This window comes from Hyla sarda, chromosome 5 (assembly GCF_029499605.1).
Source record: "Hyla sarda isolate aHylSar1 chromosome 5, aHylSar1.hap1, whole genome shotgun sequence".
Lineage (NCBI taxonomy): Eukaryota > Metazoa > Chordata > Amphibia > Anura > Hylidae > Hyla > Hyla sarda.
The window spans coordinates 170,075,549-170,089,577 of record NC_079193.1 but is presented as its reverse complement, the minus strand read 5'-3'; the positions used below and the strand labels follow the sequence as shown (position 1 = coordinate 170,089,577).

The following is a 14,029-nucleotide window of genomic DNA, read 5'->3' as shown; positions in this document are numbered from 1 at the left end:
GCAAGGGAGCTGCAGCCCCACAGTCCAGGCCCAGACAGATCCATGGCCCGGACCGACTATGTGATAGCTAGTACAGTCACAGGAAAAATGCACAGCAGCGCGGGCAGGAGTAGCATAAGCTGTGCAGGTCAGATGTTAAAGGTGATGCTATTTTCAGTCTTTCTGGAGTAGCAGGGAGGAGAGAATGGTGTGTGCCTGCAGCTTGAGATGGAGAGAGACAGTAGTTCTTGGTCTCCATGTGGCTCAGAAGGTCCGTTAAGGGTGCCAGCCCGCGGGAAGAGGAACTTGTGTAGCCTCCTCACAGCACGTGAGGAGGCTACACAAGGAGAAGACGGCATGTTTGGAGACACCAGCAGAGAGCATCCAAGGGGCCAGAGAAGGAGAGCTGAGCAGACTGGGCAATTACCACAAGTATAAGCAGTGAAGGATCGAAACTCTTCCAGGCTGCAATCCACTTGCATTGACTTCAGGTCATGCCACCCAGATTTCTTTTTTTTTTTTCTTAATGGTACCATTTATTATATAATATAATGTAAAATGTAATATTTTTAACCCCTTAACGACCACGGACGTAAATGTACGTCCTGGTTTGGAGGGACTTCCCGCACCAGGACGTACATTTACATCCTGTGTATGACAACGAGCATCGGAGCGGTGCTCGCGTCATACATGTCAGGTTCCGGCTGCTATCAGCAGCCGGGGACCCGCCGGTAATGGCGGACATCCGCGCGATCGCGGATGTCGGCCATTACCGGCGGGTCCCCGGCTGCTGATAGCAGCCGGAACCTGACGTGTATGACGCGAGCACCGCTCCGATGCTCGTGGTCATACACAGGACGTAAATGTACGTCCTGGTGCGGCATTAACCCCTCAAATGCCGTGATCTGTACAGATCACAGCATCTGCGGCAATGCGCATAGTAAAATAGATCCGATCATCTGTCATGGCGGCTGGAGGTCCCCTCACCTTGCACCGGCCATCTCCCGCCGTCTCCTGCTCTAGTCTGAGATCAAGCAGACCAGAGCAGGAGATAGCCGATAATACTGATCAGTGCTACGTCCTATACATAGCACTAAACAGTATTAGCAATCAAAGGATTGCTATAGATAGTCCCCTATGGGGACATAAAAAGTGTAAAAAAAATAAAGTTGAAAAATGTAAAAAAAAAAATCCCCTCCCCCAATAAAAAATAAAAATGGTCAGTTTTTCCCATTTTACCCCCAAAAAGCGTAATTTTTTTTATAAACATAATTGGTATCGCCGCGTGCGTAAATGTCCGAACTATCAAAATATAATGTTAATGATCCCGTACGGTGAACGGAGTAAATGTAATTTTTTTTTTTTAAAGTCCAAAAATGCTGCTTTTTTGTCACATATTATTCAAAAAAATGTATTAAAATTATATAAAAGTTTTATATATTCAAATGTTGTATCGATAAAAAGTTCAGATGACGGCGCAAAAAATAAGCCCTCATACCGCCCTATATACGAAAAAATGAAAAAGTTATAGGTGGTCAAAATAGGGCGATATTAGATTACTGATTTTGTACAAAAGGTTTTTTTTTTTTTTTTCTAGTGGTACAAAAATATAAAAGTATCTAGCCATGGGTATCATTTTAATCGTATTGACCCACAGAATAAAGAACACATGTAATTTTTATCGTAAACTGTACAGTGTGAAAACGAAACCCTCCAAAATGTGCAAAATTGTGGTTTTCATTTAAATTTCCTCGCAAAAAAAATATTATTTTGGGTTCGCCGTACATTTTACGGTAAAATCAGAGGTTTCATTACAAAGTAAAATTGGTCACGCAAAAAACAAGCCCTTATATGGGTCTGTAGATGGAAATATGAATAAGTTACGGATTTTAGAAGGCGAGGAGGAAATAACTAAAATACAAAAATAAAATTGGCCTGGTCCTTAAGGGGTTAAAAATACATTTGTGCAGTGAAATGGGAGAAAACGTATTCGGCCATTGTTTTTAAGGTTTGTTTTTTGTTGTGCACATAAAAAAAAAGAAAAAAAAAGAAAAAAAAAGAAACACATCCAAGTTTAACAGAAGGCGAAGAGAAGATGTGCAGGAGAGGAGCGAAAACAAGAAAGTTATACGGGGTAAGAATAGGACAATTTTAAACATACTTTGTAAAAAAAAAAAAAAAGTTTGACTTTAAAAAATAAAAAAAAACAACAACAACAGTGAAATAAAAGTAAAGCATGTCACCATGGGTATCATTTTAATTGTATTGACCCACAGAATAAAGATAACAGGTCATTTTTACTGCATAGTGCACTGCATAAAAACAAAACCCCCTAAAGTTGCAAAACTGCAGTTTTCTTATAAATTTGCACCCACAAATAATTTTTAGGTTTTGTGGTACATTTTATGGTAAAATAAAAAGTGTAATTACAAAGTACAAGCCCTCATATGGGTCATAGGTGGAAAAAAAAAAAGAATGCCTCTTAGAAGGAAAAAAGAAAAACACAAAAATTTTAATTTGGCTGTGTTCTCAAGGCCAAAGTGGGCCATGTCCGCAGGGGTACTCCGGTGAAAAACTTTTTATTTTTATTTTTTAAATCAACTGGTGCCAGAAAGTTAAACAGATTTGTAAATTACTTCTATTAAAAAGTCTTAATCCTTCCAGTACTTATTAGCTGCTGAATACTACGGAGGAAATTATTTTCTTTTTGGAACACCGTGCTCTCTGCGAACATCACGAGCACAGTGCTCTCTGCTGACATCTCTGTCCATTTTAGGAATGGATTTTTTCCTACTCTGGACACTTCTTAAAATTCAGTCTGACCACAGTGCTTTCTGCTGACACCTCTGTCAGGAACTGTCCAGAGTACAAGCAAATCCCCATAGCAAACTTCTGAGAGCACTGTGGTCAGAATGAAAAGAACTATACAACTTCCTCTGGAGCATACAGCGTCTGATAAGTACTGGAAGGATTAAGATTTTTAAATAGAAGTAATTTACAAATCTTACAATACAATGGAAAAGGGTAGCGTGCACTCACCGCGGGTAAACAGCTGCAGGCCCGAGGTCCGGGATCACCACGGCACGTCCTCGTCCATGCCATGGTGATCCCAGACCTTGGGCCTGCAGCTGTTTACCCGCAGTGAGTGCACGCTACCCTTTTCCATTGTATTGTTTGATACTTTATCTAGTGTGTGCCCCCCTTCAGGTGCTGCATATGTTATATATCGGGTCCGGAGGCTGCCAGTGTTTACCAGTGGTATCGTATATTTGCATGCTTAAGCTATACGGTGTGCTCTCTCCTCCTCTAGCGGCTTATCGCTAATTTACAAATCTGTTTAACTTTCTGGCATTTAACTTGCTTTCCACCGGAGTACCCCTGAAAGGGGTTAGAGATACACAAAATATAACAATGAATGATAAATGTAAACGGAAAATAAACTTGTCCACAATGTGTGTCAGTGTTTCTTAGTTTAAAAAAAAATGTAAAATCAAAATGCAATAAGTACTGTATGTGTGCAGTAAGGTTTGTAGGTGGGCCCAGCGCTCTGACATGACTGTGATGCACAGTCCCACATCCAAACTTTACTACACACACAAAGCTGTGGCGGGGTAGCACTGTGTGTCTGCTTGTAGGAGAATCTGCAGCGTATTTCCCACTGCACAGTGTATTTCACGGAGCACAAAATACGCTGCAGAAGTGCTATGTGACCCTATCCTTATGGATATAATAAATCACCTCTTTTCAAGTTGACATGCAAATTGACAAGACATCTTTCTAGTCTCACCAAAAATATTTATATAGCAAAAACTCATACCTTGTAGAAGGGGCATTCCAGGTTAACAGTCAGATATAATTGTGCCAGCTGGGATAACACACATGGATCTATGTTTCCATTCTGATCTAGAATATTGATTAAACATTAAATATACAAATGTGACTTAGGGTGAAACAACAATTATTTCTGGAAAAAAAAAGAAAACAAAAAAGCATAAGCATCTCAAAAAAAACAAAAAAAATTTTTTAGTGTGACAAAACTTTACCAAGAATATAAACTTTAATGTAAGCCACTGTTAAAATGAGTTATCAAGCTACTTTTTTTCAATAAAATTGCCCAGGCTGTGAGAGAACATAAAAAAAAAACTGTACTTCCCTCCTTTGCTCCTCTGTACCACCAGGATCTTGGAACACAGAGCTATTTTGTGCACCTAGCTTTCTTGCTCACTTTAAGCTTAAAGGGGTACTCCGGTGGAAAACTTTTTTTTTTTTAAATCAACTGGTGCCAGAAAGTTAAACAGATTTGTAAATTACTTTTATTAAAAAATATTAATCCTTCCAGTACTTATTAGCTGCTGTATACTACAGAGGAAATTATTTTCTTTTTGGAACACAGAGCTCTCTGCTAACATCATGACCACAGTGCTCTCTGCTGACATCTCTGTCCATTTTAAGAACTGTCCAGAGTAGGAGAAAATCCCCATAGCAAACATATGCTGCTCTGGACAGTTCCTAAAATGGACAGAGATGTCTGCAGAGAGCACTGTGGTCATGATGTCAGCAGAGAGCACTGTGTTCCAAAAAGAAAAGGATTTCCTCTGTTCTATTCAGAATCTAATAAGTACTGGAAGGATTAATATTTTTTAATAGAAGTAATTTACAAATCTGTTTAACTTTCTGGCACCAGTTGATTTAAAAAAAAAAAAGTTTCACACCGGAGTACCCCTTTAAGGAAGGAGCGACAATTGCAAAGTACAATGCTTAGTTACCTTCCCGTAAAGAATGAGTGGGGTGCATGCGCAACTTAAGGATCCATTCCTACTAAAGTCTCTGGACCTTGTTTTACAGGTAACGGGTGCGGGGTGGAATGGGGGGGGGGGGGTCTCAGTGGTCAGACCCCCTCCAATCAGACACTTCTCCCCTATCCTGTGTATAGGGGATAATTTAATATAATTTAGAACAAACCTTTAACATTGTACTTAAAAGGAATCTAACTACTGACATAGTACATTGTAATGGAACATTTTGTGTGTCTCATGCACCCGGATGTACTATGAATCTGTTATAGATCCATGGATTTATGTACTTCACATTAAATTTACTGTGTAAAAATTGGTGAGAGAAAAAAATTTGCAAGCTTAATTGTGAGTAGCAGAGGTGCAGAAGCATCATATGTCAGTAGTGCTTACAGGTCTATAATACAAACATATGGACCATGTTTTTTTCAACTACACAACTACTAGTTATAGTTTTGCAACAGGTTGAGGCACACTGTTTTAAACCCTATTCTACCCACATTTGGCACGCCATTAAATTTTATCAAAGAAAAAACATACAAAGGATGCAAATATGGCACTGATTTTAGTATGCAACTTTTGTAGTAATGCAGATAGATGGAATGCAGATAAAGGACGGTGAAAAGCAATAATGTGCATAAGGCAATAATTACCCAGAGTGTATGAAGATAAACAACAGAACTATTATTTACTGTTGACCTTAATCGGTCAAGCTGCCATATAAACTTGGCACAATATTGCTGCTACTAGCAATATTTACAGAAGACATTGCTGCCTAACTAATGGCTAGGCTAGGACTGTGCAGACATTGCCATCCTCATAGACGGCAATGTCTGTGGAGCGGAAATCTGCTAGGACATTGAGCAGTTCAATGTTCTGGCAGAATTTTTTGCGCAGATTTTCCAGGCAGAAAGTCCGCCTCAGAAACTTCACAGTGTGCAATGTGCAGCGGAATTCCATTGCTGCACCGGAATTTCTGAGTGGAATTTCAAAACGGAATTCCGGTCAGAAACTCTGTAGAGTGAACCCGACCTAACAGTGTAATTCTGTTCTTAATTGGAGGACATTCCTGATTGAAATGTCCATCAAATCTTTGCCAGCGACTAGGGCGTCATTTGTAAAGCTAATTTCGGGTGCTTGTACAGGATTCACTTGTGATTACTGCTAATTTTGGGCTGCGTTGAAAAACACAAGCCCAGGTGCAACATGGTGATTAGCGGTTATTGCAAGTGCTAGCCATGGCCATGTGGGATGGTAAAAGATAGTTTTTGTGGTTTAAGTAAGTTTTAAGAATATTTTTTAAATATTTATAGCATTCTGTTATTCAAAATAGTAAAATAGTTTCTCCTACCTTGCAGCTGTTGAATAAAGTAAGGACTGAAAACCTTCTCGAAAAAATTGACAGGAAAGCGCTGTATGAGTGTGCATGAGTGCAACAAATTCAATAAGGTTTGTGGCTGGAACTGTGAAAAACGATTGCTCATAACTCTTTCCAAGCGCCTGAACAAATCAGATGCATTAGGTGGAAGGTAATTCAGCTTGCCAAAAGGAGTAACTTGCGCTGTAATTTCATAGGTAGTAAAATTTTCTGAATTATAAACAAAACTTTCAGCTACAGCATTAAAAATTGGTTTAGAGAGTATTCGATTTTTACTGCAATACTGCATGACCTGGGTAACTGCCTCTGGTGACATTGTAAATGCGGTTTCAGACACTCGCTTTTCTAAAGCTTCAGTAAGGTCTGGATCACAACAACTTAATTCATTCAAAGCAGCCAAGACGTTCGAAAGCTCTTCATCTGTGAAGGCAGGTATATATTTTACAGAACGCCTGCACAAGTTTATGATGAGACCCATGGCTTCTGTTTGTTGGAGCTTTACCAAAGAATAAAGCACAGAACTGATCTGTTTGGGACTTAGTTGTGTTGATACTAAAGTTGCAACAGTATGCATTTTATCTAATAAGCTTTGATATTGGAGTCCATTGAAGGAAATAGCTGGTAACAAGGAATAAACCATTACAATCTCTTCTGAAGTCCACCTTTCAACCTCCTTCATTTGCACGTGATTCATGATTGATTCTAACATAGTACTGTCTGACTCGATAGATGACAAACATTTACCTAAGACACAAAGATTTTCTATTGTCATTTGTCCATTGAAAACTCTTTCTTGGCATTCGTGTAAAAAACACGATAATGAAGTGCTCCTTATGTTCATGCCTAACTGAACAAATGCTTTTAGGGCATTCACCAGGCTAGATGTAGATAATTTCTGACATTCCTGCTCAAACTGTACAAGAATGGCTTGAAAAGTCTTGTTTTTAAACAGCTCACTGTGACTAAATAAGTTACCATTTTTGGATTCCACTTCAGCAATTTTTAGCAATGCTTCTGCAGCCAACCTATCAGATATATGTTCAGCAGTGTCCAGCAATTGTAGGATTTGTTTGGTTGAATAAAGGCAGCACAACTGGTCTAACAAATATTTCTCATCTATCTTTTTGTCTTTTAGCTCCATATTTTCTCTTTTTCCATAAAGATGTATGGAACACTCTGATATAACACGAGGAAGATACAATGTGAGAGAGTGGTATCCTTTACATGGAATAACTGTGCCATAGTTAAGTTCTTTTAGTAAGTATCTCCTGCTGGTTTGGTGAAGCAGTAACCTGTTTTGTATTCTTAAACACATGAAGCAGGCATTTTTCAAAATAGACATACACGGCCAATGTTGAAGTAATTTTGTTATTGCCATTTTAGATGATCATAACTGTAAAGAATAGAGAAACATAACACATTTACATGTCATTTTCATTCATCAAACCATACTGTTCATATATATTAAAAAGTATTACCGTCCTTTGGAAAATGTCGGAAAGACATGTAAAAAGTTTAGCTCACTGTAGTAAAGTAGAGGAAAAAAAGTCAGGAGGACAGCACCTCGTGTAATTCTGTGAGATAAGGAGAGTGCAGAAGAAAAGCAGATTCGTCTATCACCTTTAAACCTCCTTGGGTTGATGCACATCACCCCTGTATAATTGGGGTACTGTTACGAAGTGGACCTGCGACCCGTCAGTGTAGAAGAACTGGTATCCTATGCAGGAACCAGTTGGGGCAATCCAAAGGACAGGAAAAAGATACACTGGAGCGGCGCTGGATTCGTATTCATGGTTTATGGCAGTAGTCCAAAATATAGGTGAAGCATCAAAAGATTTATTGATACTTAAATGCATATAAAATTATATAAAATAGCAATAACTCGTTTCGGGGGTTAGATCCCCCTTCTTCAGATTGGCATGTGTACATATGGGGTTACATACAGTCTTTAAATACAGTGATCCACCGACCTGCGATGGCCCCGACATATGATAATTTCAAAATACGATGGCCTCTCAGAGGCCATCGCATGTTGAAGGCAGCATCAACATACGATGCATGTGTACATTGGGGCCATCGCATAAATGGCTATCCGGTAGCTCAGACTGCTTCAGCTGCCACCGGATAGCCGTTTACAGTGTCCCATGTGGTCCGGTGATGGTCACTCACCTGTCCTCGACGTTAAGCGATGGAGGGCGACATTCAGGGCAGCGGTGACGGTCTGGAGCGGCAAGGGCAGGTGAGTATAACTTCCTATACTTTACATTGCATGGATCCCTCAACATACGATGGTTTGAACTAACGATGGTTCATTTGGAACAAATTACCATCGTAAGTTGCACTATTCAACCTCTCCGGTGCAAGCTAAACAAACATAGAGACAATGGGGGAGATTTATCTAAACCTGTGCAAAGGAAAAGTTGCCCATAGCAACCAATCAGATCGCTTCTTTCATTTTGCAGAGGCCTTGTTAAAAATGAAAGAAGCGATCTGATTGGTTGCTATGGGCAACTCAGAAACTTTTCCTCTGGACGGGTTTTGATAAATCTCCCCCAATATTTGGAAGGTTTCACTTTACACAGAGTTTCTCATCACGCCGCAACTAGCCATGACTGTAAGATCACAGATTTCAAACACACACCCATTGAACATCTCCAAAAAATACAAACCAACGTTTCGGGACATTAAGAAAGCGCAAAAACGTTTGGATTCACAAACTAAAAACTTTGGTCCCTACCGGCCTCAATGAGTATATAGAAAATGTATGATCCCATTAACAAACATTTTTCCATATATGTGTTCAGTGTAGCATCGTAATATCAATATGCTGGATATATTTATACCATATATATATATTTATATACACATACACACATACAGTCATGGACGTAAATGTTGGCACCCATGAAATTTCAAGAAAATGAAGTATTTTGCTATACACATGTTTATTCCCTTTGTGTGGATTGGAACTAAACCAAAAAAGGGAGGGGAAAAAAGCCAATTGGACATAATGTCACACCAAACTCCAAAAATTGGCTAGACAAAATTATTGGCACCCTTTCAAAATTGTGGAAAAATAAGATTGTTTCAAGCATGTGATGCTCTTTTAAACTCACCTGTTGCAAGTAACAGGTGTGGGCAATATAAAAATCACACCTGAAAGCAGATACAAAGGAGAGAAGTTCACTTAGTCTTTGCATTGTGTGTCACACTAAGCATGGACAACAGAAAGAGGAAAAGAGGACTTGAGAACAAAAATTGTGGAAAAATATCAACAATCTCAAGGTTACATGTCCATCTCCAGAGATCTAGATTTGCCTTTGTCCACAAAGCGCAACATTATCAAGAAGTTGGCAACCCATGGCACTGTAGCTAATCTGCCTGGGTGTGGACCGAAGAGAAAAATTGATGAAAGGTGTCAACGCAGGATAGTCTGGAGGGTGGATAAGCAGCCCCAAACAAGTTCCAAAGATATTCAAGCTGTCCTGCAGGCTCAGGGAGCATCAGTGTCAGCGCAAACTATCTGTCAACATTTAAATGAAATGAAACGCTATGGCAGGAGACCCAGGAGGACCCACTGCTGACACGGATATAAAAAAAACAAGACTACATTTTGCCAAAATTGATTAAGCCAAAATTATTCTGGGAAAATGTCTTGTGGACAGATGAGACCAAGATAGAGCTTTTTGGTAAAGCACATCTGTCACGATGCCGGCTGGCAGGAGGTGGATCCTCTGTGCCAGAGAGGGATTGGCGTGGACCGTGCTAGTGGACCGGTTCTAAGTCACTACTGGTTTTCACCAGAGCCCGCCGCAAAGCGGGATGGTCTTGCTGCGGCGGTAGTGACCAGGTCGTATCCACTAGCAACGGCTCAACCTCTCTGACTGCTGAAGATAGGCGCGGTACAAGGGAGTAGACAGAAGCAAGGTCGGACGTAGCAGAAGGTCGGGGCAGGCAGCAAGGATCGTAGTCAGGGGCAACGGCAGGAGGTCTGGAACACAGGCTAGGAACACACAAGGAAACGCTTTCACTGGCACAATGGCAACAAGATCCGGCGAGGGAGTGCAGGGGAAGTGAGGTATACATAGGGAGTGCACAGGTGAACACACTAATTAGAACCACTTGCGCCAATCAGCGGCGCAGTGGCCCTTTAAATCGCAGAGACCCGGCGCGCGCGCGCCCTAGGGAGCGGGGCCGCGCGCGCCGGGACAGGACCGACGGAGAGCGAGTCAGGTACGGGAGCCGGGGTGCGCATCGCGAGCGGGCGCCACCCGCATCGCGAATCGCATCCCGGCTGGAGGCGGTATCGCAGCGCACCGGGTCAGTGGATCTGACCGGAGCGCTGCAGTAGCGAGAGTGTAGCGAGCGCTCCGGGGAGGAGCGGGGAGCGCTCGGCGTAACAGTACCCCCCCCCCCTTGGGTCTCCCCCTCTTCTTAGAGCCTGAGAACCTGAGGACCAGACTTTTGTCTAGGATATTGTCCTCAGGTTCCCAGGATCTCTCTTCAGGACCACAACCCTCCCAATCGACCAAAAAAAAAGTTTTCCCTCTGACCTTCTTGGAGGCCAGTATCTCCTTTACGGAGAAGATGTCCGAGGAGCCGGAAACAGGAGTGGGAGAAACAAGTTTGGGAGAGAAACGGTTGATGATGAGTGGTTTAAGAAGAGAAACGTGAAAGGCATTAGGAATACGAAGAGAAGGAGGAAGAAGAAGTTTGTAAGAGACAGGATTAATCTGGCACAAAATTTTGAAAGGACCAAGATAGCGTGGTCCCAATTTGTAGCTAGGGACACGGAAGCGGACATATTTAGCGGAGAGCCATACCTTGTCTCCAGGAGAAAAAATGGGGGGAGCTCTTCTTTTCTTATCAGCAAACTTCTTCATGCGTGATGAAGCCTGTAAGAGAGAATTTTGGGTCTCTTTCCATATGGTGGAAAGATCACGAGATATTTCATCCACAGCGGGCAAACCAGAGGGCAAGGGAGTAGGGAGGGGGGGAAGAGGGTGACGGCCGTACACCACGAAAAATGGGGATTTGGAGGAAGATTCAGAGACTCTGAAGTTATACGAGAATTCGGCCCATGGTAGAAGATCTGCCCAGTCATCCTGGCGGGAGGAAACAAAATGCCGTAAATAATCACCCAGGACCTGGTTAATTCTTTCTACTTGCCCATTGGATTGAGGATGATAGGCAGAAGAAAAGTTTAATTTAATCTTGAGTTGTTTACAGAGAGCCCTCCAGAATTTTGACACGAATTGGACGCCTCTGTCCGAGACGATCTGCGTGGGCAACCCGTGAAGACGAAAAATGTGTACAAAAAATTGTTTTGCCAACTGAGGCGCTGAAGGGAGACCAGGAAGAGGGATGAAATGTGCCATCTTGGAGAATCGATCAACGACCACCCAAACAACGGTGTTGCCACGGGATGGGGGTAAGTCTGTAATAAAGTCCATACCAATCAGAGACCAAGGCTGTTCGGGGACAGGCAGAGGATGAAGAAGACCAGCGGGCTTCTGGCGAGGAGTCTTATCCCGGGCACAGACAGTGCAGGCTCGCACAAAATCCACAACATTCGTCTCCAGAGTCGGCCACCAATAGAAACGAGAGATGAGTTGCACGGATTTCTTGATGCCCGCATGACCTGCGAGATGGGAGGAGTGACCCCATTTGAGGATTCCGAGGCGTTGGCGTGGAGAGACGAAGGTCTTTCCTGGAGGAGTTTGCCTGATGGAGGCTGGAGAAGTGGAGATCAGGCAGTCAGGAGGAATGATGTGTTGCGGAGAGAGCTCTACTTCCGAGGCATCCGAGGAACGAGAGAGAGCATCGGCACTAATGTTCTTATCGGCAGGCCGAAAGTGAATTTCAAAATTAAATCGGGCAAAGAACAGAGACCACCTGGCCTGGCGAGGATTCAGCCGTTGGGCAGACTGGAGATAGGAGAGGTTCTTGTGATCGGTGTAAATAATAACTGGAAATCTTGATCCCTCCAGCAGATGCCTCCATTCCTCAAGTGCTAATTTAATGGCTAGTAGCTCTCGATCCCCGATGGAGTAGTTCCTCTCCGCCGGAGAGAAGGTCCTAGAAAAAAAACCACAAGTAACAGCATGCCCGGAAGAATTTTTTTGTAGAAGGACCGCTCCAGCTCCTACTGAGGAGGCATCAACCTCCAATAGGAAGGGTTTAGATGGGTCAGGTCTGGAGAGCACGAGAGCCGAAGAAAAGGCAGACTTGAGCTGTTTAAAGGCGTCTTCCGCTTGAGGAGGCCATGACTTAGGATTGGCATTCTTTTTGGTTAAAGCCACGATAGGAGCCACAATGGTAGAAAAATGTGGAATAAATTGTCTGTAATAATTGGCGAACCCCAAAAAACGTTGGATAGCACGGAGTCCGGAGGGGCGTGGCCAATCTAAGATGGCAGAGAGTTTGTCTGGATCCATTTGTAGTCCCTGGCCAGAGACCAAGTATCCTAGGAAAGGAAGAGATTGACATTCAAACAGACATTTCTCCATTTTGGCATAAAGTTGATTGTCACGAAGTCTCTGAAGAACCATGCGGACATGCTGGCGGTGTTCTTCTAGGTTGGCAGAAAAAATCAGGATATCGTCCAGATACACAACAACACAGGAATATAAGAGATCACGAAAAATTTCATTAACAAAGTCTTGGAAGACGGCAGGGGCGTTGCACAGGCCAAAGGGCATGACCAGATACTCAAAGTGTCCATCTCTAGTGTTAAATGCCGTTTTCCATTCATCCCCCTCTCTGATGCGGATGAGATTATAAGCACCTCTTAAGTCCAGTTTGGTAAAGATGTGGGCACCTTGGAGGCGATCAAAGAGTTCAGAGATGAGAGGTAGGGGGTAGCGGTTCTTTACCGTGATTTTATTAAGACCGCGGTAGTCAATGCAAGGACGTAGGGAGCCATCTTTTTTGGACACAAAGAAAAATCCGGCTCCGGCAGGAGAGGAGGATTTGCGGATAAAGCCCTTTTTTAAATTTTCCTGGATGTACTCAGACATAGCAAGAGTCTCTGGGGCAGAGAGAGGATAAATTCTGCCCCGGGGTGGAGTAGTGCCCGGGAGGAGGTCAATAGGACAGTCATAAGGCCTGTGAGGAGGTAGAGTCTCAGCTTGTTTTTTGCAAAAAACATCCGCAAAGTCCATATAGGCCTTAGGGAGACCGGTTACAGGGGGAACCACAGGGTCACGGCAAGGAGAACTGGGAACCGGCAGTCCTTGAAACAAGAGGAACCCCAACTCTTGATCTCCCCAGTGGACCAATCCAGGGTTGGGGAATGGTGTTGAAGCCAGGGTAGTCCGAGGAGAATTTCGGAAGTGCAATTGGGGAGGACCAAAAACTCAATTTTCTCGTGATGAGGTCCGATGCACATTAGGAGGGGCTCCGTGCGGAAACGTATGGTACAGTCCAATCTTTCATTGTTAACACAATTGATGTAGAGGGGTCTGGCGAGACTGGTCACCGGGATGTTGAACCTGTTGATGAGAGAGGCCAAAATAAAATTTCCTGCAGATCCGGAATCCAAGAAGGCCATAGTAGAGAAGGAGAAGGTAGAGGCAGATATCCGCACAGGCACAGTAAGACGTGGAGAAGCAGAGTTGACATCAAGGACTGTCTCACCTTTGTGCGGAGTCAGCGTACGTCTTTCCAGGCGGGGAGGACGGATAGGACAATCCTTCAGGAAGTGTTCGGTACCGGCACAGTACAGGCAGAGATTCTCCATGCGGCGTCGTGTCCTCTCTTGAGGTGTCAGGCGAGACCGGTCGACCTGCATAGCCTCCACGGCGGGAGGCACAGGAACGGATTGCAGGGGACCAGAGGAGAGAGGAGCCGGGGAGAAAAAACGCCTCGTGCGAACAAA

General features: G+C 43.1%; 1 protein-coding gene across 4 annotated transcripts in view; it reads right to left on the bottom strand.

Moving 5' to 3' along the window:
• The window catches only part of FASTKD3 (FAST kinase domains 3), a 77,051-nt gene that overhangs the window by 23,563 nt on the left and 39,459 nt on the right, over positions 1-14,029 (bottom strand). For all 4 annotated transcript variants that reach the window (XM_056520721.1, XM_056520720.1, XM_056520718.1 and 1 more), the window contains 2 exons: positions 6,124-7,543; positions 3,797-3,882 (listed from right to left, as the gene is read on the bottom strand). In XM_056520721.1, coding sequence (XP_056376696.1) covers positions 3,797-3,882; positions 6,124-7,528 — 1,491 coding nt within the window. In that variant the 5' untranslated portion in view covers positions 7,529-7,543. The remainder of the gene's footprint in view (positions 1-3,796; positions 3,883-6,123; positions 7,544-14,029) is intronic.